The sequence below is a fragment of the Dunckerocampus dactyliophorus genome, chromosome 13, assembly GCF_027744805.1.
Source record: "Dunckerocampus dactyliophorus isolate RoL2022-P2 chromosome 13, RoL_Ddac_1.1, whole genome shotgun sequence".
Lineage (NCBI taxonomy): Eukaryota > Metazoa > Chordata > Actinopteri > Syngnathiformes > Syngnathidae > Dunckerocampus > Dunckerocampus dactyliophorus.
The window spans coordinates 20,643,688-20,669,631 of record NC_072831.1 but is presented as its reverse complement, the minus strand read 5'-3'; the positions used below and the strand labels follow the sequence as shown (position 1 = coordinate 20,669,631).

The 25,944-nt window shown below is 42.0% G+C and overlaps 2 protein-coding genes across 3 annotated transcripts; one reads left to right on the top strand and one right to left on the bottom strand.

Moving 5' to 3' along the window:
• Nucleotides 1-226: 226 nt before the first annotated feature.
• Nucleotides 227-10,438, bottom strand: LOC129192260 (creatine kinase, flagellar-like). The gene is given in 31 exon segments (XM_054796083.1): nucleotides 227-538; nucleotides 610-799; nucleotides 863-986; nucleotides 1,049-1,220; nucleotides 1,295-1,666; nucleotides 1,727-2,068; nucleotides 2,131-2,320; nucleotides 3,400-3,523; nucleotides 3,584-3,755; nucleotides 3,840-3,972; nucleotides 4,038-4,192; nucleotides 4,274-4,615; nucleotides 4,688-4,877; nucleotides 4,944-5,067; nucleotides 5,129-5,300; nucleotides 5,375-5,731; nucleotides 5,802-6,143; nucleotides 6,236-6,425; nucleotides 6,503-6,626; nucleotides 6,688-6,859; nucleotides 7,002-7,134; nucleotides 7,220-7,374; nucleotides 7,453-7,646; nucleotides 7,709-7,886; nucleotides 7,956-8,145; nucleotides 8,228-8,351; nucleotides 8,424-8,595; nucleotides 8,656-8,853; nucleotides 8,856-9,014; nucleotides 9,101-9,288; nucleotides 10,125-10,438. Coding segments are annotated over 31 exon segments (5,877 nt in total). The 5' UTR covers nucleotides 10,148-10,438; the 3' UTR covers nucleotides 227-362.
• Nucleotides 10,439-12,157: 1,719 nt separating this feature from the next.
• Nucleotides 12,158-25,615, top strand: nrde2 (NRDE-2, necessary for RNA interference, domain containing). 2 transcript variants are annotated; one of them, XM_054796092.1, is made up of 19 exons: nucleotides 12,158-12,246; nucleotides 12,793-12,898; nucleotides 13,277-13,462; nucleotides 13,594-13,734; nucleotides 13,847-14,097; nucleotides 15,453-15,679; nucleotides 16,675-16,899; nucleotides 16,991-17,180; nucleotides 17,548-17,681; nucleotides 19,053-19,173; nucleotides 19,279-19,451; nucleotides 19,573-19,744; nucleotides 20,812-21,032; nucleotides 21,119-21,608; nucleotides 22,914-23,284; nucleotides 23,374-23,513; nucleotides 24,291-24,432; nucleotides 24,676-24,747; nucleotides 25,240-25,615. In XM_054796092.1, exons 1-19 carry the CDS (start codon nucleotides 12,171-12,173, stop codon nucleotides 25,363-25,365), a joined length of 3,564 nt encoding a protein of 1,187 aa, XP_054652067.1. In that variant the 5' UTR covers nucleotides 12,158-12,170; the 3' UTR covers nucleotides 25,366-25,615. The 2 variants fall into 2 exon arrangements, with proteins under 2 accessions (XP_054652067.1, XP_054652066.1); XM_054796091.1 differs by having other exon boundaries at nucleotides 13,271-13,462; nucleotides 25,240-25,614.
• The last annotated feature ends 329 nt before the right edge of the window (nucleotides 25,616-25,944 follow it).

Below are 25,944 nucleotides of genomic sequence, written 5' to 3'. Positions count from 1 at the left end.
AGGGATCCTGTGTTCATTTGTTGTGCAATAATTGTTCATTCTACAGATTTGTAACGAGCCAAGGGTCAAAGGGACGCACCAGCGTAGAAGACTTAGAATTCATGTTTTGTCATCGGGGAAAAGGAACAGATATCACATGTACCGACCATGTTGTCACAGCAATGACATCGGATTTTTACATTGACCTCCAAAACGGGTTGTAGGATAATGGGGGTGGATGCAGACATTTTTCCACTATGGTGTTCATGAGACTTTTTATTTCAGACCCATCAACAGTACAGTATGATAAGACTACACAACTGTTAAAATCATGAACCAAGGTTGTCACGGGTAACATGACTCATGAAACGAGAGTGTTGGCTCTACTTCTGGGTGGGCATCATGTCATCAATAGATTCTTCCATCTCCAGCTTTTTCTCCATCCCCACCAGCAGCTTAACACCATCGACCACCATCTGCAGAAGCTGCACCTCTGAGACGCCCAGTCGGTCAGCGTTGGAGATGTCAAAGACAACGTCGGCATCAGTGTCTGCGCCACCTTAAGACAAACAACGGTCAACTTTGGAAGACAGACAGAACTGAGTTATAGATACTGGATGCTGTGTGTACCGGTTCTACGTTTCTCAAGCCTCAGCCTTTTCAGAACTTCATCAAAGTTAGGATGATTTCCCAGGTTTGGCAGTTTAATATGCACACCAGCACGCAGACCAGTGCCCAGGTTGGATGGGCAGGACATGATGAAGCCCAAGTGCTCATTCCACATGAATGCATGGCCTTTCTCCTTGAAAGCAGATTCCACCTAAAAACAATCAAAAGATTAACGAGCATCTGCTCCCGTCAACCATGTCATTTTTGATCAAACCTCTTGGATTCCGCCACAGAAGCGGGCAAACGCTGCCCGCATGTTGCCACCTTTCTCGATGGACATCACTTTGAGATGGTCCTCCTCATTCACCCACACAGAAAATGTCTTGCAGTCGTTGTGCCTTCAAAGCAAAGACAACATGAATTTCATTTTTAATGTGTCTAAACATTCTGACATCCTCACCAGATGCCTCTGCCGTCGGGCCAGTCACGGGCTATCCCAGAGGCCAGCAGCAGAGGACACACCGGCTTAGCAAACAGCAAGTTCTCATCCATCATCTGCTGCTGCTGCTCTTCTGACAGGTCCTTCAAGTGGTAGTATTTCCCTTGCAGGTCTCCACTAAGTGAATTCAGAACTGCAGGAAAGAGCCCGTATTATTTGTACACTACCAGGCAGCACAGTGGCAACTGGCTCGTGTGAAGCTCTTACCTTCGATGCAGAGCTTCTCCACAAGACGTCTTTCTCCACGAGTGCATTGTGCTGGGAAACAGAAGTCACGAATGCTGCGAACCGCTCTGACGCGGGAAATCAAAACATAGTTTGGGTCAAGGTCATCACCGCCCTGAGAGGAAAAATACATTGTTTATCTCCGGCACAAATCCACACCGTACGTCCCATCTAACTCATGGATGAACATTTGCTGTACCACCAGGCCGTCTGGGTTGAGGTCGGTCTTGTGCATGTCTGTTGGCTTATAGCCTCTATGTTTGTCTTCGATCACAAGGTCGAACAGCTCTTTGAACACCTCGTAAGACTCTTCATCTCCAGCGACACAGCCCATAGTCATGGTGAAAGGGTTACCTGCACGGACACATTGCGTTGATGTCCTCACCAAGTGAGTTAACTCCTGATGCTTATTACCTGGATTGTCAACACCTGACTGGATGACGCGGTCAATGGTGAAGCCAAAAGGGGTTTTTCGCTCCTTCAGTGTCTTGTATATGTCCAGTGTTAAGACCTTGGCCATGTGGCTGTTGTGCATACTGAGATCCGGCAGTTCTTTCTCAGCTGGAAGATTCTTCATCTTAAGTTTGCCTGGCATCAGTCTGTCGATGGAGCCACCCTTCTCCAGTTTTTTCTCCATCTCCACCAGCAGCTTTACGCCATCAACCACGATCTGGACCAGCTGCACCTCAGAGAAGCCCAGTCTGTCAGTGTTGGAGAGGTCAAAGACTCCATCCACAGCAGCTGTGTCCACACCACCTGGAGGACAAAATGTATTCAATTACATGTGCCCTGCATCAAAAAGAGAAGGTTATATGTACCAGTTCCACGCTTCTGGAGCCTCAGTTTCTTAAGAACCTCCTCGAACTTGGGGTGCTTGCTCATGAATGGTAGCTTCATGTGGACACCAGCACGCAGGCCAGTGCCCAGGTTGGATGGGCAAGTCAGGATGTAGCCTAGGTGCTCATTCCACATGAATGCTTCACCTTTCTCCTTGATGGCAGACTCAATCTGAAGAGAAACAGTAGATCAGGTGATTAAAATTGTTTTATTTTGTATGTTAATGATTTTGTTTGTGCATCTAAACTGCTCAAATTTATTTTGTTTGCAGATGATACTACTTTGGGGAAGACCTAATGAAGGTGTTGATGTGGTTAAACAAGAATTTAATATATTTTTGTGTAAAAAACAAACTTCATATTCAGTAACAGAGGGATAGACTCTGGTGCTTCAGTTAACATAGATGCTATTGAAATGAATACAGGAAGGGAAAGCAAGTTTGTCATTCTGGATGAGAAGCTGTGTTGGAAATCACGTATACAAAGGTACAAATATGCAAAATAGCATTGTTGCATAAAGATTCACTGCATAACAAAGCAATGTATATGTTGTACAACACCATAATTGTTACATATCTCACCCATTGCATTCAAGTATGGGGAAATGCTTGTAAAACAGTCAATATTTATTTTGCAAAAAAGAGCAATAAGAATAATCAGTAGAAAATAGAGAGCCAACTAATCCATTATTCCTTCAGTTAAAACTCATTTCATGAATTAGTAGATAATATTTTGCAAATTATGCTGAAAGCTTCTAAAAAAAACTTTAATAATCAGGAAAGATTTGAAAAAAGAGAAAGCAGGAATTTGTTAAAAGGTACAGTGATCTTCAAAAAAAAACAAAAGTCAGGACTAAAATGATGGAACATTGTGTTTCTATAAAAGGAGTCAGTTTATGGAGCAATCTGAAGAAACTCAAGAATCCAAGTCTGATATATTTTAAAAATGGTTAAAATAAGTATGTTGAGTAAATATGGAATATGTTAGTTATGATTGACTGTCATGCTCTGGTTATTTTATTGTGGGAAATGGCATTGGTTGAGTTGTAATTGAGGAGATGCGTAACCATCTGCGTGGCTGGCTGCTATATGTCTATATGTCTATATGTTTGTGGCTGAAAAAGGGGCAGAGATAATAAGACTTGTCTTTCTGCTCCCTTTCATTCTGGTTTGAAGAGTGTTTGTTTTTATGTCATATTGTTTTTGCTTTCTTCTTTCTTGAATGAAATAAATGTTTCAAATCAAATCAAACCTCGGTGAGTCCGGTGCAGAAGCGAGTGAACACTTCCTTCATGTTGCCGCCTTTCTCCATTGAGATCACTCGCAGATGGTCCTCTTCGTTCACCCACACCAGGAAGGTCTTATTGTCGTTGTGCCTTTGAAAGGAAAAGACAGTATTTATTTCCTTTTTAATGCAGCAGATTTGACCTTCTCACCAGATGCCTCTGCCGTCGGGCCAGTCACGGGCCATCCCTGAAGCCAGCAGCAGAGGGGACACCGGCTTGTCAAACAGAAAGTGGTCATTTATCAACTGCTGTTGCTCATCTTCAGTCATGTTCTTCAAGGCGTAGTATGTCCCTTGCAGGTCTCCAGTCAGTGATTCAAGAGCTGCAGAAACACCACAAGCTCAGTTTTTCCACTTGCGGCAATTAAAGATGTTTCCACTGGCTTCCACTATGGCTGTGTTTTTACCTCCGGTGCAGAGCTTCTCCAAAGCACGTCTCTCTCCACGACTACAGAGTGGCGGTAGACAGAAGCCACGAATGCTGCGTCCCGTTCGGACACGGGAGCTCAGAACATACTTAGGATCAAGATCGTCACCCCCCTGAGACGCAAGAGAGGTATTAGATTTAGGTCAACCAGGACGATGCTGGTGAAACGTAATTTTACCCTGAGGTGGTCTGGGTTGAGGTCAGTCTTGTGGATATCTATTGGTTTGTAACCTCCATGTCTGTCCTCAATCACAAGGTCCATCAGCTCTTTGAAGACCTCGTATGATTCCTCATCTCCAGCCACACAGCCCACCGTCATGATATAGGGGTGACCTGCACACACATTGTCAATGGTCATATCTTAAAAGACATTGAGGGTCGAACAGTGTCTACTCTCAAGCCAAATTCTTGTACCTGGATTATCCACGCCTGTCTGGATGACATCATCTATGGTGAAGCCATTTGGGGTGCACCGCTGCCTCAGCACCTTGTACATGTCCTTGGTTAAGAACTTTGAAATGTGGTTGTTGTGCTGACTGAGATCTGGGTACTCTTGCTCAGCTGAAAACACATTGAGTTCAAGGTTGGCTGGCATCAGGTCATCGATGGACTCCTCCTGCGCCAGCCTCTTCTCCATCTCCACCAGCAGCTTGACGCCGTTGACCACCATCTGCACCAGCTGCACCTCAGAGAAGCCCAGTCTGTCAGCATTTGAGATGTCAAAGACTCCATCAACGGCATCAGTGTCCACACCACCTGATGGACAGATGTATTTTGACTTCAAGGATTCAAGGATTTGGAAAAAAGAAAAACATTTGGACCATGTACCAGTTCCACGTTTCTGGAGCTTCAACCTCCTTAGAACTTCTTCAAACTCAGGGTGCCTGCTCACGCTTGGAAGCTTCACGTGGACACCAGCACGCAAGCCAGTCCCAAGGTTGGATGGGCAAGTCAGGATGTACCCCAGGTGCTCATTCCACATGAATGCTTCGCCTTTATTTGTAATCAGGGACTCAATCTACGAAAAACAAGTCATCATGAGATAAAATGGCTCAAACATCTTACTCCAGGTATTTCTACAAACCTCCGTGAGTCCTCTGCAGAAGCGGGTGAACACTTCCTTCATGTCATTGCCTTGCTGCATGGAGATCACTCGCATGTGGTCCTCCTCGTTCACCCACACCAGGAAAGTCTTGCTCTCGTTGTGCCTGTAAAGACAGCATGGGTTTAAGATGTTCTCAAAAAACGTGTGACCATTCACTGTCCTACCAGATGCCTCTGCCGTCGGGCCAGTCACGGGCCATCCCCGAGGCCAGCAGCAGAGGGGACACCGGCTTGTCAAACAGCAAGTGGTCATCAATCAGCTGCTGCTGCTCCTCCTCAGTCATGTTCTTCAAGGCGTAGTATGTCCCTTGCAGGTCTCCAGTCAGTGACTGCAGGGCTGAAATAACAGCAACAATTTGATTATTAAACTCCCTCTCATGATATTTTTAGTGTTTTTAGTGTGATTTTTACTTTCAGATAGGAGCTTCTCCAAAGCGCGTCTCTCTCCACGGCTGCAGAGCGGCGGGAGGCAAAAACCTCGAATGCTGCGGCCTGTTCGGACTCTGCAGCTCAGAACATATTCAGGATCCAGATCATCGCCACCCTTGGGGGCAAAACAAGTATTTGTTACCCTGCAGTACAAATATGAATGTACCTCTAGCACTGACAACACCTTCAGATTGTCTGGATTGAGGTCTGTCTTGTGATTGTTTTTGGCGTTGTAACCCTTATGTCTCGCCTCAATGACAGAGTTCAGCAGTTCACCAAAGACCTCATATGACTCCTCATCACCAGCAACACAGCCCACAGTCATGATGAAGGGGTGACCTGCACAGAGACACCCCCAAATCAAAGGCAAATTAATTGTAGATCTCAGGGTGAGCAAAGGGTCACGTACCTGGATTATCCACGCCTGTCTGGATGACATCGTCTATGGTGAAGCCATTGGGAGTCGAACGATCCTTGAGCTTTTTGTACATGTCCAGGGTTAAGACTTTGGCCATGTGGTTGTTGTGCTGACTGAGATCTGGGAACTCATCCTTCACCGTCAGCCCCTTCAATTCAACATTGCTGGGCATCAGGTCGTCGATGGACTCATCCATTTCCAGCCTCTTCTCCATCTCCACAAGGACCCTGATCCCATCAACCAGGATCTGGACCAGCCTGACCTCAGAGAAACCCAGTCTGTCGATGTTTGAGATGTCAAAGACTGCATCCACAACAGCAGTGTCCTCGCCACCTGGTGAGACATTCAATGACATTAGTGAACTACAGAGACTCAAAGTGTCTTTTACTTACAGCAAGAACACCACTTGGGCCAAATGTATGTACCCGTTCCACGTTTCTGGAGCCTCAGTCTCTTAAGAACCTCATCAAACTCCGGGTGCTTGTTCAAGTTTGGTAGCTTCACGTGGACACTAGCACGCAGTCCAGTGCCCAAAGTTGCTGGGGAAGTCAAGATGTAGCCCAGGTGCTCATTCCACATGAAAACATGACCTTTCTTCCTGAACAAGGACTCCATCTAAACCGGATGATGTAGAACAGGGCATCAAGGTTAACATGTAACTATGTGAATGCTCATGTTTCTTTTCTACAAACCTGAGTGACTCCGTTGCACAAGCGAGTGAACACTTCCTTCATGTTGCCTCCTTTCTGCATGGAGATCACTCTCAAATGGTCCTCCTCGTTCACCCACACCAAGAACGTCTTGTTTTCGTTATGCCTGGTTCAAAAATATGACAATTCACAAATTCTGTGTGCCGACAAAAGAGTAACTGTCTCACCAAAGGCCTCTGCCATCAGGCCAGTCACGGGCCATCCCAGTGGACAGCAGCAGAGGGGACGCTGGCTTGTCAAACATGAAGTGGTCAAAAATCAGCTGCTGCTGCTCAGCTTCTGTCATGTCTTTTACAGCAAAATATTTGCCCTGCAGGTCTCCAGTCATCGATTCCAGAACTGCAGCAGGACAGAAGTTCATACAAAGTTTCATTTAAAAACTGCATCATGTGTTGTGTTGTCATTACTCATTTTAAATGTGATCGGGAACGGGGGTAAACACTTGCACGCCACTATTTCGTTTTTACAATGAAATCATTACCTTCGACTGACAGCTTCTCCAATGCGCGTCTCTCTCCACGAGTGCAATGAGGCGGCAGGCAGAAGCCGCGAATGCTGCGACCGGTACGAACACGGGAGCTCAGAACATAGTTTGGGTCGAGGTCCTCGGCCCCCTGACAGGCAGAACAGACAACAGTCGGGATACATATCCAAAGGTTGGTTCTGTTCTGTTGTGGTCTGAGTGAATTGCTTATGTACCTTCAGTTTTTCTGGGTTGAGCTCAGTCTTTTGCTTGTCCGTTGGTTTGTATCCTCCATGCCTGTCCTGAATGACAAGGTCCATCAGGTCCTTGTAGACCTCGTATGACTCCTCATCTCCCGCCACACAGCCAACCTTCATGATAAAGGGGTGGCCTGCACGCATGTAGCATAGTAGAAAGTGAGAAGAGGAGGCAGCCAGATGAACATCTACAGATGGAATCGTATTTTTACCAGAATTGTCCACGCCTGTCTGGATGACATCATCTATGGTAAAGTCATTGGATGTAGTCCGCTCCCTCAGTTTTTTGTACATGTCCAGAGTTAAGAACTTGGCCATGTGGTTGTTGTGCTGACTCAGATCTGGGAACTCTTCCTCAGCTGTCAGCCTTTTTCGCTCAGGCTCAGACTCGATCGTTTCTGTTACGCTGAAAAGAACAGTGAAACTAGAACCTACTTCAAATGATGACAATTGGTTCATTGGTTCTACCTCTGGATGCTGGGCATGAGGTTATCAATAGGTTCGCTTATCTCCAGTCTCTTCTCCATCTCCACCAGAACCTTGACTCCATCGATCACCATCTGCACCAGCTCCACCTCGGAGTAGCCCAGTCTGTCCGCATTAGAGATGTCAAACACTCCATCCACAGCATCGGTATCCACACCACCTGTCAAGACAAAACATAAGCTTCAGTTTGCCATTTCTGCGACTCAAGATGAAAAAAGGTTTTATGTACCAGTTCCACGTTTCTGGAGCCTCAGCCTGCTAAGAATATCTTCAAACTCGGGATGCATTCCCAGGTTTGGCAGCTTCACGTGGACACCAGCACGCAAGCCAGTGCCCAGGTTGGATGGGCAAGTCAGGATGTAGCCCAGGTGCTCATTCCACATGAATGCTTCGCCTTTTTCCTTGAACAAGGCCTCAATCTTCAAAGCACCAGATCATGACACTCAATAAACCTCTTGTCTTCCCATTGTTCCCGGATATCTAAAACATTTTTCTCCAAACCTCAGTGAGTCCGGTGCAGAAGCGAGTGAACACTTCCTTCATGTTGCCGCCTTTCTGCATGGAGATCACTCGCAGATGGTCCTCCTCGTTCACCCACACTAGGAATGTCTTGTTGTCGTTGTGCCTTTAAAAGGGAAAGGTGTCATTTATTCATTTTACCAAACTTGATGCAGCTTTTAAGGTTAAATCATCTCACCAGATGCCTCTGCCGTCGGGCCAGTCACGGGCCATCCCCGAGGCCAGCAGCAGAGGGGACACCGGCTTGTCAAACAGCAAGTGGTCATCAATCAGCTGCTGCTGCTCCTCCTCAGTCATGTTCTTCAAGGCGTAGTATTTCCCTTGCAGGTCTCCAGTCAGTGAATCCAGGGCTGCAGGACAATATTCCATTATTATTCATGTATCAGACTGATATGAAGGCTTCTCAATACCTTCAACTGAGAGCCTCTCCACAGCACGTCTCTCCCCACGGCTGCAGTGTGGCGGCAGGCAGTAGCCACGAATGCTGCGGCCAGTTCGCACACGGGCGCTCAGAACGTAATTGTCGTCAAGGTCATCGCCACCCTTGAGAGGCACAACAAATATTTTACCAATCTCAACATCGACATCAAGGTCTGCGTGAAATGCTGCCGTACCTTCAGATTCTCAGGCATGAGGTCAGTCTTATGCATATCTGTCGGTGAGTAACCTCCATGGCGATCCTGAATCACAAGGTCCATCAAGTCCTTGAAGACCTCGTACGACTCCTCATCTCCAGCCACACAGCCCACAGTCATGATATAGGGGTGCCCTGCACACGTCAGTAAAACAGACCGTCAACAATGCAACAACTTCTCCCAAGTTGGGGTCAACATCACCAAAACCAAGTTATTGTACCTGGATTGTCCACGCCTGTCTGGATGACGTCGTCTATAGTAAAGCCATTGGGGGTGCAATGCTCCCTCAGTTTCTTGTACATGTCCAAGGTTAAGAACTTGGCCATGTAGTTGTTGTGCTGACTGAGATTGGGAAAGTCGTCCTTCACCGACCGCCCCCCGAGCTGGAGGTTGTCCATTTCTTCAGAGCTAGACAGTGAGGCCACAACTTGACTGACGTGCAATACAACTCATTTCTTCCAGCCAATCAGCAAAGATACAATTAAAAAATGTGTTACGGTATCAGCAAAGATACTATTAAAAATATTGTGGAAAATGATTGCATTGCATAATTATATTGATGCGATTTAACTTTTTTAACAGTATTTTTTGTGGGATTAGCGGTGAAGCATTTAAGTGTCAGCTCAACGGCTGTTTGAAATGTTTGTGGATGTCTTTATTGGCAGCAGTTACATCCTTAGGTTGCATAACTGTCTAGGCAACATCAACCACCAAGGTACTGACCTTACAGCTGGGTGACAATATTAGCAAATGCAAAATCCCTAACTTTCAACAATGCAAATTTTTGGTATCAATCAATACCAAATGAATACAGGACCAGTATTGTATTGGCGATACCAATTCTGATACCAATTCTGTACTTTTTACTTGGAATTTTTGAAAATCCTGAAATGATTCTGCCTTTAACTCGTAGATTATAGTGATTATAATCAAAATTTATTGGAATAAATGCCAGCGAAATAGTGCTAAATCACTAAACAAAAGCATAACTGGTATTGGCTTTCATTGAAATCCCTTTGGCGTTTTGTCCTCAAAGCCCTCAAGTGTTTAAAGATGTATTCCATGACTTTGTAAATACTCAACGTGTGCTTCGCTCGACCTTCGTTCATAAAATAGAGAGGAGCATTTTGTAAAAGAACTACTCGTGAAGGCAATGGTTCACCAAACAGACAAAACAATTCGCATTCAACCAAACTGTACATGAAAATGTCACAACACATTTTTGGAAGTGAGCGTCTACTTACACTTGTTCAATAATGTCTGCCATGACTCCGTGAGTTGTCAGGAAGCTTGGGAGTTTGATATGAATTTCGCACAGACGTTGCAGTCCTGCTGATTGTTTTCGCAAACAAAAAAAATTTTGCGTTTGTCTAAACTTATATAGGTGCGTCGTCACCGCTACGTACTCAATGTAAGCATGACGAATGCTACGCGGGCGACTCTTTTGGAAGAAGACGTAACGACCACGTTTGTCCACGCAAGAAAGTCTTCAAACCAAACGTTAAATAATTTGTGCGCACGACTGTAAAAACGCTTGTGACGAAAAAGACGGGTCAATACACTTCTCCAAAAATAAAATGGAAATACATCAACCACTGTGACTTAACCAATAGTTACTTTCTAATCACGTTGGTGTTATTTTGTAACTATTTAATGCTCGATGACTTTTTTTTTACATTAACGACCCCAATAGTTGCATATTAAAAAAAAAACAAGAACTGCGCCCCCTAAAACCTAGTCCAGATTTCCTCTCAAAATAAATGATAAAAAATATAGGCTTATGTAATGTTGGTTATGCTCTATGAACCACACGCCAATGTTTTTTATGTTACTAGGTTTTAGGGTTTTTTTTAATTAAAAAACAATGGAACCTTGGATGTTGAAAAACAACAGACTTTTGTTTTCTTAAGGAACATACGTATGCACGTGCATCTCGAGAAATATAGCAGTTCACTACAATATTGCGATTGCACATGCAATCGTGCAAGGATGTGCTGTATTTCTTAATTTAGTAACCATGCTGATGATTATATCTTATAGATGATAGCTTGTCAAACTATACAATTGTCAAAAAAATCATTTTGTAAACTACTGGTTTGTGCTCTATAATGTTATATTCTTGAGATGCGCCTGTGTAGATGTATAGTATGTGTGTGTCTTTGGAGTATTAGCTTGTTGGATTAAAGACGCCATTGGCATCATGATGATGTATAAAAGGCCAACTTTGTACACAAATAATAACCCATAATACAATATTAAAAGCAATCTGTCCTTGACTCAGAACTTTTACCACTCCTTTATCATAAAGTTTATAGAATTATTTGCATATTTAGCCTACTTATTTTGGACCTCTGCAAAGGTTTGAACAATAACAATATGAGCAATTTCAGACATTTCACTTTTAATCATAGTGCTTTTGTTGTGCAACCACTGAGTATGAGCTCCACAAAGTGGGCCTCCCATACTACATAGAAGTTTTCTAGAGCATATTTTCTGCTCATCCTTGACTTTGCTTCCTCTCACATTGTACAAAGTCAATATCAGTGCATTTCTGCCTTTAACATTAACAGCAAAGCAGGTTTAAAAAAAGCTTTTCTTTATTTTTACTAAGACGCTGCACCTCCTCTGAAGACAATCTGGCACCTCCCAAGAGGAGGCTTGTCTCGCACTATGTAAACCACGTGTCATTGGCTGACGCCGTTTAAGTCAAACCTTTCATTGGATAGAGCTTGGTTGTCATGGTAACAACACATGTCACTTTTCTTTGAAGATCATAAACATTTTGTCAACAAAACATTGGATTGGAACGCTGGACAACATAATGAATTAAATATCTTAATTAAGCATCCTGATTCGTATAGAAATTTAACAAAGTATAATGGTGATGTTACGAAGCATTTCATGCATTTACAGACAAGTGAAATGTTTATCACTTCATAATGTATTATGTGAAGTATAACTAAATAAATTCATAATTATAACTTGCATTTATTGTATACTTTTGTTTTACTTATTTTTAACTAAAGTCTAGTGCCAAATGTGTGAAAAGAAGTTAAAAATGCCTACTATGTTTGTGTTTCATGTATTAATGTTTTTATTATATACATGATCAATTTATTCTTGGTCGGAATATTTACAACATGTTTATTTGTTTAATTTAATGTATGCCTGTATTCTGTTTTTACTCAAATGTGCAACGCCATAATTATTGCAACCATTCATTCATTTTCTAGCACTCAAAGAAACAAATCTGGCGACTGCTTGCTGACGTCATTTTCCTGCGACTGTTTATGCCAGACAACAACATGGCGCTGTTTCCAGCTTTTGCACAAGTTTCCAATGACAAGGTTGACGATTCGTCCAACGGTAACAAACTTTTCCGATACACTTAATGCTGTTTTCAACAGCCTTTGTCGTCATTGGTTTATTGATAAGATTATCAGTTGTTAGGTGTAGAATCTGTGCCATGTTAGCATCTATAGTCACCCGTCAACATGACAATGTGGATCACGACATTTAAACGTCCATATATGGACAATAACCTCAATAGAGGATACTGTCAATTATTTTTCCCGCCCTATTGTCGCCTTTATCGTCTGTTCAGTGTATCTATATCACATGCTGTTGCATTAGGTGTTCATACCGGTGCTCGTATTTAATTAGCTGCTGGTTAGCCGCAACAATAGATGCTATCAGAAAAGTCAACTTTATATTTTAAAATGAAACATAATTTGTAAGGTTTCATATCGTTTCCGCCGTACAAGGTTATGAACAGTGAACCTGCCAAGCTGCTGTATTTACAATTATTTCTACTGCTTTGTGATACAACATTGCGAAAGAGTGTAAAAACTGGATGATTACACTCATAATGTATGAATAACGTGTTTTTTTTTGTTTTATTTCCTCATTTAGAATTGAACTGGCTCAACAATAAGAGTTTTCAGACCAGTGATGCCCTGTCTCTTCACAGTCGCTTTTTAGACAACAAAAGTGACGCGTTAGACAGGAAAGACTCAAGGTACAAAAATGACATTTACTACTTCTTGCATTCAATTTGATGTCAGTTTTTTAAAATGCATTTATATTACAGTGCAACCCGCTGAAGTTTGTTCCACTCTTGTCGCCAACCCATTTATGTCGACCACCTATCTAGTCCCTGTCCACCGTGTTGCGGTTGTTGCTAAAAGTACTGCCTTGAATCACAGCTCAGAACCATATAATTCTCCAGTCACTTCAATATAATTTAAAACAGAAGAATCAGGATAAAAATATGCACTGAAGGAGTATAATTGCTGTTGTCAATATCAGACTGAGGGACGTTGGGATAAGCAGGTTCCACTGTATAATGTTTTTTTTTGTTTTTTTGTCTCTGACTCTGCTGTTTTTGAAGTAATAGAATATTCAGTGAAATCCAAGAAGATGAAGACAGTGTTCCATCCAGAAAAAAGAAAAAGAAGCATGAAAAGCATGGAAAAAAGAAGAAAAAACACAAAGAAAAGAGTAAAAGGTATACAGATAGCAGTGGATCAGACTCTGAACCAATCTTCCCAAGTGATCTCACACGGAAACAAGAAGCTGACAGGTACACACAAGCAAGCTTGTCGATTTGGACATTTTTAATGGCTTCCCATCATTTAGAATTGCAACAATCTTCTAAACTGGCTGACTTCTTATCTCTGTTCATGGTTGTTGTGTATCGTCTCGTCTATACAGGCCACAGGTTGCTCCATTAGCGAGTTCTTTCTCATGGTTGGATGACCTTCAGTCTCCCACGGCACAGCCATTTTGTGTCGACTCTAAAGCCGACCCCGCCAACTGGACGTATAAGTCTCTGTACAGAGGACAAGTAGCAAGGTACAACATGCACCAACGTGCAACGTTTGCCAAGTGAATGCTAAAATGATCCACATAAATCAGATGTTACTTATATTGCAACATTGTGTGGAAACTGTGTTTACTATTACAGGTATAAGAGGAAAGGTAGGTCATCACTGGGTCTGGACCCTTGCAGACAAGAAGTAAGCTGGGAGGACTCCAGTAAGAAGAAGGACAAGAAGAAAGGAGCAGACAGATACTTCTCTACAGGGTGTCGTCAGTTACTCAGATCTGAGCTGCCTCTTCCGGTAGTTCCAAGAGTTCTAGAAGGCAGCGATGTCGCCAGTGCCAGCTTATTTCTTCCACTGGGTGATACTGAGCGGGAGAACAAAGGAAAGACCGGTAAGAGATTCAACTACCATATAAGAGAAACGTAACATGAGTCCGAATAGCAAAGGAATGGAAATGGAATGGAGTGGAACCTGAAATCACACAATTTGGAATTCAACCTATTTTTTGGGGAAAAAACACAACAGCACAAAACTTGACCTGCCATCTTGCATGATATAATGCATGTTACTGGCTTCAGCTTATCCCTGGAGCCTTTGTCTCTGAGCATAGAAAGGATTAACTTGTTGTCTTCAGGGATTTTATTTTGTGACGCTCCCATCACTACAAGGTGCCAGTGATGACAAACAGGAAACATGTCATGGCGACCATGGAGCACAAAAATGGAACTTATCAGAATGTTATTGTGATGTAGGAAAGTACTGCAGGCATCACAGCCCTGGCTGCTCAATACAATAAGCTAGCACTAACAAGAAAAGAAGGACATTTGCTCCATTTAGTCTTGGTCTTTTAGTTGTATCAGGGATTAAAATGAACCAGAAACTGAAGAAACAAGTGTGGTTAAATTTTTTTCCGTGACTGTAGGTTTTATGATGGTGACAATATGGATGATTTCTTTTTTTATTATTTCCTGTGTACAGTCGTCCCTCGTTTATTGTAGTTAATTGGTTCCAGACCCGACCGTGATAAGCGACTTGCGATTCACTTCAGTTGTTTTATTAACAAGCAACGAACAGGAGCAGCTGTTGGCTACCCTCTGCACAGCAGACCCACTGTTAGCACTCAGCTAACGGTCTATTCTGGCTCACACACGTCCCTTCCCAGGCCCCAATTGTTAAAGGCACACACAAGTCACAGATACTGTATTAAACATCATATCACGTCTTTTGAATGCTTTATATTTGTATTTTTGTTCATTTAGCCAATTTTATGCTGGAAAATGCTACATTTAGGCCACAAATACGTACGATTTGCTTAAACATGCATGCATTTTTTAAACTAATAATATACTATCTTCAACCACAAAATAACAATCATTTATTAATTTATTTTTTTCAAAAGATAGTGAGGGCACAATGTTCGAACCATGATGTAGCGAGGGACGACTGTATTCCAAATCTGGAGAAATCCTATGTTGAGCAGCATCCCAGAACGTATTGCGTTTGTCCTCAGAGGAAGCATTGTGTAATCAGAATGTTATTTCCATTACTGTACTGTACTGTACTGTAACAAATTATATTTTTGATATTGTAGCACAATAGGTCAATGATGCCTCCAGTTGCCCCCCAAAATAAAACATACATATGGTCAACTTGAGCAACAATATTTTCCTAATGTTTTTATTTATTTATTCTGTCTTTGTTTGACTTACTGTTGAATGTCTGCTGTATTTGTATGTGATAATCCAGGTGGCTGTGTACAGACATCATCAGTGAATCCGCTAGGTGTGTACGACTCCACTACTGCCCTCTGGCTGCAGGGGAAGGGAAAGCTGGAGCAGACCGATCGCCATGACAACAAGGTGGAGACAGGGCAAGAAGCTGGCCTTATGGTTGGCCAGACGGAAGAGTTTAACAGGCAACTTAGAGAGCAACCAGCGGACACGCAGCTCTGGTTGAAATTCATTAGGTACCAGGTAGGGAGACTCTTTTTAATTTGTGGTTTAAAGGATCAGGTACCTTTTTGTTTTGTTTGTCTTCACCAACGAAGACAAGAAAACATGTTAAAAAAAATGTGCCGTGTTCATTTTTAAATACAACTAAATGCAGTCACAGTGCAGTTGGACTCTTCTGTGTAATGCACCACTTCATACTGGCCTCTGTCATCCTATGCTGGTGTACGAGTGACATGATAATACAAGGTTGCAGAGGTAGCTGGGGTTTCTTTTCAATGCTCTATAAATGTCGAGGGATTATTCTATTTTAAAATAAGAATAGCAATTGCAACTGAAGTTTGGGGTGACAAGTTCCAACGTAGAGAAGAAAGAACAAACAGTGACACTCAATTTATAATAATACAAATACAAATATAAATATAAGGCATTCAAAAGATGCATTGATAGATGTTGACGCAGCATTCTACACTAGTCACGAGGTGTCGGTAATGTTACTGTTATGTTTGGTGAGATCCACAATCACCAGATTTGATTGTGGGAACAACAGGCTTTTATTGCAGGTTTGAATTATCTCACAGCAGGTGAAATAATCCCTAATAAAAACACAGAGTACTGTTGTGGCCGTAACCCACGGCAAGCTGAAACTCAACTCTAAACCCCTTACGTCATTTGCCATCTGCCATTTACTCTGCTCCCCTAGGGAACATACTTTGCATTTATAGCAACAAGAGCGAGCGTGAATTTTATTTATGTCTTAAATAGCTCTTATTATATCAACTATATTGGGTAATATGTGTGAAAGTGACTATGGGGTGATATGTCATGTGTATTTCATCGCTCTAATAATGTTAAAAAACATAATTAGAAGGTCACCTTAACTATGAAAATATTCAATTTATACATAAGGAATCCTACTTATGGAAGTTCATTAATTGTGGTTGGATCTGAAACCAATTAACAGCAATAAACGAGGGATTGCAGTACTTACATTCCATGCCATTTCTGCTCCTCATTAGGATGAGTTGAGTGCATCAGTGTTTGGAGTTGAAGAGGAGCAACGGGGAACAGATTTGTCAGAGCGGCGCAAGTCATCCTACAAAGCAGTGCTGGAGAAAAAGCTTAGCATTGCAGACCGTGCCGTGGCTACTAACCCCAGCTGTATAGCTCTGCAGCTGGAGAGGCTCAGGATCTGCCAAGAGCTTTGGGAACCATCACTTCTGGCTAAAGAATGGAAGAAGCTGGTTGGTTGACTGTCCTTGTGCTGCGTTAGAATTCACAGCGCTCACTTGAGAACATGTCTTGGAACACCTCCTTTTATGTGTTGTATTTTAGGTCTTCCTCCACCCAAATAGTGGCCCTTTGTGGAGGGAGTATCTTCTCTTCACCCAGAGTTATTTCAGCAACTTCAGCGTGTCAAAGGTCAACTCTGCTTACGGGAAGTGTCTCAGCACGCTCAGTGCCGTCAGGGATGGCAGCATGGTGTCTCACCCGGCCCTGCCAGGGATTGAGGAGGATATGCTGGGTAATGTTATGTTGTTTTTACCTTTACTCGCACATTTGGACTGATAACTACGGCCATGTGCAGCATGTTAGTCATGCCCCCATCAACAGCCAGAAATCACCTCACTTGAGGTAATTTTCGCTACAAATACTGTATTAAGGTTCTAATTAGTGGAGCAGGCATGAATGTGCACTAATAGTGGAGCAGATAGTGAAAAAGCGGATAGATAGGTTTGAATTTTATCACAAGATTTTTATGTGTTGGTTTCAAAACAATGCATGTTAGATTCATTAAATGAAATAGCTGCAAACCTGTGTTTGACTATAGATTCAACATTTTTGCTCATTTGTCATTGATGGTAATGAACCTATCCGTTGTCATCGCTCAGATATCTTCACCCAGCAGTGTCATTTCCTCCGTCAGTGTGGTCACTCAGAGAAGGCATTTTGCATCTTTCAAGCCATGATCGAATTTACGTTTTACAAACCGGACAGTGTACGAGGGCTGACCACAAAGCAACAGGTAAACACATGTACATCCGAATTTTTAAAGTTGGACTCTTCCCATGGCTGTTGGCAAGAATTGAGCTAATTTAGAATGGAATATAATACAGCTTCATTTTCACTGCACAGATGATGAAATGAAACGAATAAGGTGCAACCATTGCAGGAAGTAAAAAAAAAACAATAGGATTAAATAAAATACTGTAAATATCAATGAGGCACTGACTTCATCTGAGTTTTTTATGATAGTACAAGTTGCTCATTAAGAGGACAACAACAAACAACAGAGAATAATTCACTTCAAATTGTTTTCAAATACATCTTAGTCCCATTTTTTTTTATTATTAACGAAAAAACATTTGTGTTCTTACCTTTTTATTTGTATGTGAAGTACATGCGCCCTATTCTCCAGGAAGAGTTCTGATACTTGGTCTGATCACCTCCTGGTGAGCTTGGGTATATAATCCTCCATTTTGGCAGTCACACTCATTCAATCATTCAGCATAGCATAAAAATAGCTTGCACTTGACTTGCTGCTAAGGTGTGGCTTTTCCTGTTTATGGAAGGACAGCAGTGACAAGCACCTTCTAGCTCACGCATACCCCCACCACTTCAGGATGAGGAGAGCACTGGAAGTGCCTCCTGTGGGACATTTCTCTACATTTTATTGTCCGATTAGCAAGAATAATGATGTCATACTTAGTCATGGCCAAAAATATTGGAATGCCAAAAATGACAATGTTTTTGCTCATAAATTAGTAGTTATAAATTAGGCTGATTTGGTTGTAGTCCATACAGGCATGGGCAAAAATATTTATATTTGGACTTGACATGACAGGCTGTAGAAAGTCATGATGTGCAATAAATGTTTCTGCAACATTATAATATTGGCCACATGCTGACAAACAGAAACTGGCAGGTGTCATGATTTGTTTTTAACCATCAGGACGCCATGAGATTGTGAATAAGAATGGCATGAAAGCCAGTTTTTAGCACAGATTTTTTGCAACCATGTTGTGGAGACTGAAACTACCCAGGTGTCACTCTGCCATATTACATATGGTCTGGCATTAACTTTATTTTAAACTTTTTTCAACTAATTTTTGCCACCTAGTAAACCAATATTAAAGAATATTGTTTCCTGGATTTTAGGTTTAGGTTACAGTGGTATCATTTACTTTTGAGCCACTATGGTAAATACAAGTGATGCTAAAAACACAATTGCATGGGGCAAAATTGTTTATATTCCATATTAATTTACGTATTAATTAGGAGAAAGGAAAAAAAAATTATAGGTCTCGCAAGGGGAAATTAAATGTTCTACTTTTTGCCAATACACAATTACTGATGCACAAGCACAAATATGCAGTGTATATGTTCATGTGTGCAGGCTGAGTTCTTTGAGCCATTCTGGGACAGTGGGGAGGCAAGAGTTGGAGAGTGGGGCGCAAGAGGTTGGAAGGCATGGATGGTCCAACAAGAGCGAGGAGGTTGGGTGCAGCCCTGTCCAGGTACACACAACACAAAACATTGGAAAAAAAAATCTCCTTGCAAACTTGGTTTCAGTTCGTTTGCCACATCCATGAAACTGAGTGTGTCTTCTTGTTTGTCCAAAGAGGAAGAAGAGGAGGAGGAAGATGAAGAGGAGGAGGTGAAGGACCGGAAGCAGCCTCGATGGACAGTCTGGCTGGATGTGGAGACGTCTCGTGAAGCGGCTCATTGGTTGCCTTGGAGGCCTGATAAAGCTAAGGGCCAGTCGGAAGAGGACTGTGACGACCCAGAGAGACAGGTACGTAAAAAGAAGTTATTTTCCATTGAATGTTAATAACCAATTGAATTACATTTGAATTAAATAGCAGAATTTATGTGACAACTATTTTGAAATCCTTTTGTCTGTCCCTTCATCTTAGGTGTTGTTCGATGACATTGGCCCCTCTTTAATATGCTTGTCCTCGTCAGAGCTCCAGCTCCGCCTCCTTCTCAATTTCTTGTCATTCCTGGGGCTTCCGGTGGACTCTATGTTGTCAGCTGGCCCGTGTCAGCCTGGCCTGGTTCTAGAGGACCTTTCACTGCTCACTCAGGGTAAATACAACACAAAATGTATATGCAATAGACAGATATACATTAATAGTTGTTTGCCTGCCACATCCACTGCTGAGAATTTTGTTGGAAGCGCAGGTCACATTTTTTTTAACAGTATTTCAACAAGACGCCTCATGGGTGTGAGGTTTTCAGGGCACGTCTACTGGGTTGAGGCTCTGGGGAAGACCCAGGAGACTTTGGAGATAGGTCTCTCAACTGGCCCGGGAATGCCAGCACTTTTGGGATTTCCCATAAAAAGCTGGACAAGTCTCAGCCTCGCTGCTTGGGCTGCTGCCCCATCGACCTGACCAGGGATAAGTGGGAGAAGATGGATGATTGGATGTCTTTTTATAATATTGTATATAGTAATCCCTCGTTTATCACGGTTGATTGGTTCCAGACTTGACCGTGACAAGTGAATTCCTGCGTAGCAGAATTCCTTATTTATAAATCAAATATTTTCATAGTTAGAGCGTCGCAAACCTGTTTACAACCTTGTATGTTTTTTACCATTATTAGAGCCCTCTAAACATAACACAACAACCCTATAGTCACCTTTACATTATTTTTACCTAATATAGTAAACATAATAGAAAGTAAGACAAAACATAGAGAGAATATAGACTCACACGTTACCATTGGGAAAGTTCCTTGTTGTTGTTCCGGTTTCTGGACAGTTAGTTCTTCCTGCTGTGGCTATTGTCTCATCAATGTAACGTAGTGTAACATTACTGACACCTAGTGAACAGTGTAGTATACTACATATCACAACTTGTCTTTCAATGCGTTTTCTGAATGCTTATATTTGTATTTTAGTTTACATAGCCATTTCTATGCTTGAAAATGCTTAATTTAGGCAAAAATACATCAAATTTGCTTAAATATGTATATGTTTTGACTAATAATAGGGCGTATTCTACCACAAAACAGCAATGATTTATTAATATATTTTGAAAAGAACGTGATAGTGAAGCCGCGAAATTTGAAGCGCGCCGTGGTGCGGGACAACTGTATTGATCAACTTGATGGGTTGAATGGGAAAATAAATCTAACCTGTCTCCACTTAGGCAATGACCCCCGGCGACCTCTGACCTTCCACAGCCTCCCTAGCCATGGGGTGAACTCTGTGGGTCACATGACCACGCTCCAAGGAACCAGGAAGTGCGCAGGGCTTGGAAAGCAAGGTGAGAAGTTTGTGACCAACATGTTCAATATGCTGCAACCTGTCCTTCCGGTCCAACACCGAGCGGTTCTATCACTGAGTAGGATGCAGTATGAGAAACTTAAGGTAGGACTTTTATGTGTGACCCTGACTTCTATTGAAATTGTGGTAAAAGTGGATTCATTGCATTGCTGTGTTTGTGTGTACGTCAGGTTTTGCGTTGCATGCACAGCAACAAAAAGCGCCTCCGCTCGCAGAGCAAAAGTAGCAAGCGGATTGCCAAATCACTGCTCAAAGAACCAGACAACCGCTCGTCTTTGCCGATGTGGCGGGAGTTTGCCCACTTGGAGTGGATACTGGGTAACCTCGAAGAGGCTCGGAAAGTGTTCTCCACAGCCACAGCGCTGGTGGGGAACAAAAGGCTGTGCAACCCCACACTCTGTGAGTTGTGTCTGCTGTGGGCCCAGCTTGAGGTGGAGGATGGAGCAAGTGGGCCAGGTGGAGTGCTCAGTGATGGAGCTCCACCCCCAGCTGTGTGCCTGCTAACCATACTAGCAGAGGGGAACTCCTCATCACCTTTATCATCACAGTCTGTCACCCCGGTTGCCATCCTGAAAGCCAGAAAGTCGTATGAACAAACTCTGACTGCCAGTTTATCTGCATTGGATGAAGACGTCTGCAACCTTCAGGCCAACAGTAGAGGTTTGCGCTCTCAGTAAATTCCAAATATATATATAGATGCTTTCTACTGTACTGATAGAAAAACTCAACCCAGCTTTAACTTGCAACAAGTACATTAGGCACCACCACACAATTAGGGTATTCTTTTGAGTAGGTCATTATTTTGCAACTCTCTGCAATGAAATTGCAATGATCAGCGCTACAGCTTTGCCACTTTCTAAGTTATAAATATTAGTAACTCATTAACCATGTTATTATTTATCCATTTATTAAGGATTCATGCCAATTTGTTTATATAACCTCTATCACAATTAATGAACACTTAGAGTAATAAGTAAAACGAATCATCCCGATTTAAGCAGCTCAATGCAAAACGATTGTATTGAAAGCACGGTTCTCCATCCTTTACACTTAAAGACAAAAATCTAACACGGTGTGATTTTGTCCAAGCTCACATGAGGAAAAAACATATTTTTGGCCGCATTCACACTTGTAGTTTAGTACTCTGGTCCGGACTGAACATTAAGGAGGTTAGTTGGTGCACACTTTCATTCGTCTGTTCTGCGGTCACACTGGCATATTTGAAGATACATATGCATAGAGTAAGGACACAATTGGCAACTTATGTGATGTATTACATGTTCAAACTCAAATATTCCAAACAAAAATGCTGTCTTATGGTGTGAATGCATTCATTATTTTTATGCTAGATTATGTTCACCAGCTCATATGTGCTAGCGATTTAGCAGGATTTTCACGGTGGTCCCATGAAAAGTTTATGGCTGATGATGCCGGTGGTTGGTGGGGCCCATAGTGGCCGCCTATGTCGCGTAACGCCGCTGCTCAGATGTCGAAAAGCTTCTAAATTATACTTTTATAAAGAGCAGAGAGTGGTGCAGACAAAGTGCACTTCCAACACATTTTTTATGTTATATTTGTAATGTCTGCATGCTTTGTGTTGTAGTTTAACACTTGGCTCATTTCAGCTAAAGTGAAATGCACATAGCAGAATTCACTTTGGGTGGTAAGTCAGTTCAAAATGATCATACAAATATCTTTGTTCTTGTTAATGGAACCATCTATAAGGACCTTAAAAATCTTCCAGCTGCATCACTTCCTGTTTCTGTGCATAAAAACAAAATACATTTCTGTTGTTTCCCAATCCTGCTAATCAAAACAATACAGTGGTACCAACAACAATGTATGAACAAGATTGTAGCTAGTAGTAGGACTGAAAGCCAGGCAAAGTATAACAATTAGTTAAGAAATAGTAAAGTTAAATAAGTGTGCTGTTTGATGGGATTATTCCATGTATACACCACATAGGTCAAGATGGCGTCCGAGAAGAGAAGCTGAGTTTGAAAGGCCTGGTAGGCTGCTATGCTCTGTTCCAGTATCTCACCATGGGCATCCAAGCAGCGAGCACAGTCTACATCCAGGCCAGAGAACGAATGGATGGGCTGCACCAAACGCTAACATCAGACAACCTCTCTCATAATGATGCTCACCACTCCAGCAGCCAGCTGATTGTTAGCAGGTTGGCTACCGAGTGTCAGACGTTAGCGGTGCAGCAGGCGGCACTGCTGAAGTACCACATGAGCATCGGTGTGTTTCCACTGGCAACTCTGAGAGACACACTGACCTCTGTCCTTTCAAGCTGGCCTGGCAATGCCCGTCTCTGGAACATATATGTACAGGTAAAACCAATGACCAATGATTTGTTACACTCTCATGCCGCTACTTCTCTTTTTATCTGGCTTGATGATGCTCTTGGGACACATTTCAGGTGGAGAACCATTACCACAGTGCTGGTCGGGCACGTCGCTTCTTTCACGCTGTAACCAGGGCCAACAGCAGTGTTGTGCCACGGCTCTTTGCTATTGTTGCTGAACAACAAAGGAAGCAGCTGGTGGATGCTGCGCAAAGGTAAATGTGGGAAAGATGATGGGGTATTGTTCCCCTTCCCATAGTCTTGGAAATTCCCAATTGTCAGAACTATACTCAGCATTGTATCATCAGTGTCATCATATTTGCATCACTCCATATCATGTATACATGTCATTTATCATCATATTTGCAGTAGACCATATCATGTTTACCTATCATGGATCATCATATTTGCACCACTCCATGTCATGTTTACCTCATGTAGTATTGTATTTGCACCACTCCATGTCATGTTTCCATGTCATTTATCATGCATGGTACAACTAAAGGACCATTTGTTTGGACAAATATAATGATGATAACAAATATACTGTAGCTCATAAAAGCATAATTTAAGAGCTGATATCTAGCAACTTCCATGGTTTTCTTCATAATAACCAAACTCGCTTACGTTCCTATGGCATTGTACTGCCAAAAAATTGAACTCTTTGAGCTATTTTTGTTGTCATTGTTATATTTGTCCAAACATAGGTACCTTTTAGTTGTATCAGGCATTCAAATGACCAAGAAACTGAAGAAACAAAGGGGGTCTAATCATTTTTTCCATGACTGTGTTTGCACATATTGAAATTGACAGGAGTGTGTAATAGATTTGAAAGTGCTGAATGTGTCTTTTTAACTGACATTTATCTTTTTTTTTTTTTTTAACGCATGCTTACGTGTTACAATTTGTGCAGTCACCATAAAGAATGATTCTGTTCTATTGATCATGAAAGCATGTTTAAATAACATATTTTACACCGATAACAACCCTAGATCCTGTGACAAAAGCGCCGCCTTGAGTGTCCTGCCAGAGAATGGTCTCAGCAATCGTATCCGTGGGCTGTTTGAAAGTGCCATAGTGACCGAGATGGGTGCTCACTGTCCTTTACTTTGGAGGATGTACATTCACTACCTGGTGAGATAGCAAGTCATTCAAAAAGCCACCTACTGTACATGAAATGGAATGAGTCCTTATTGGTTTAATTTACTATTTATAGAGCAGTCGATGATTGACAGTGAAAAATCTTTTATCCAGTTTAGGATTGTGGCTATAGATTTTTTTTATAATTCAGTTAGAGTATATACTGGATGAATAGTAACATGTATATTGAGTAGACTTAAATATGTGCTCTATGCTGATTGTGGTTTGTATTTGTAGGTGTCAGAGGGCAACATGGATAAAGCCAAGGGACTTTTCTACAAAGCTTTACAGAATATTCCCTGGGTGAAGGTATGACACAGGCGGTGTTTCAATTCTCGCACTTCAAAATGTATACTTTGTACGCTGCGTACTTAGTTCCTGATGGCATGAATTTTGACAGTGTTGTGCTGTCCCAAATAGATTATTGTTGATAATGTCGATCATAATATTCATCCACTTCTTCTTCCACGTTTCTCCTTTTTAATTGTGAATTGCAACCACTCGATTTTGTCCCTCCTCCTCTACTACTTAGCCAAGATGGCGATGATTGACGGTGGTTTGAGTCCACCACTGCACACTGACCATTGGGGTTGTGTTGAGTACAACACCTGGCCGTCTGACTGCGACCTGCATTTTGCCATACTTCTAGTTGGAACACACTGCACTCAAATTGCAATTCAGTGCAGAAGTGCGTGAATTGAAACACAGCCACCACCTTTTCATGTATATGTGTGTATAAATACATGGATAATTTTGGATTTGCATTCATGCAGATGTGTGCTTGCATGTGTGTTTAACCAGGGCTTATATATGGATGCAGTGCAGCTGTTTCCTGAGAATCTACAAGAGTTTATAGATCTGATGACAGAGAAAGAACTGCGACTCAGGCTGCCATTAGAAGAACTCGATATACTACTGGAAGACTGAAACACTCACACATGGACATTGTTCAGCAGCAAAGAGACATTTGAGTGATTTCTAGCTATGATAATTTTGTGTATATGATGTTTAAAAATTGCCTCATTTTCACAGCTTTTTTTTTAACTAGCTGAAAATTACAATATAATTTGTTTAACATCTGTATAATTATGTGACTTTGAGGTTTTGATTATAAAATAAAGTATAATGCTTTTCTGGGGGGGGAAAGTTTTACAAAATGCCATTTTTTCTTCCATATTTTTTTATTTGTTCATTTTATTTGGCGTCCCACATGCTGGCAGGATTTATTACACTGCATTGGTTATGTAGTTGAGTGTAATATATGAAAAAGCAATCATCTGGCCACAATATCAATTCAGTAAGGCTAAATATTGATTTTACTTGTTACATGACTATATTAACACTTAGTTCAACAGTTCAGGTATGACAAACTACTGTTACTACGAGTATTACTATTTGTTGACGGTCCCTTCTTCCGCCAATACGGCGCCGTGGTTTGACGCATTGCAGATCAGTTACAGCCAATCAAAGGCCTCCGTATAGCGCGCACAATATTGCGGCTCCGCC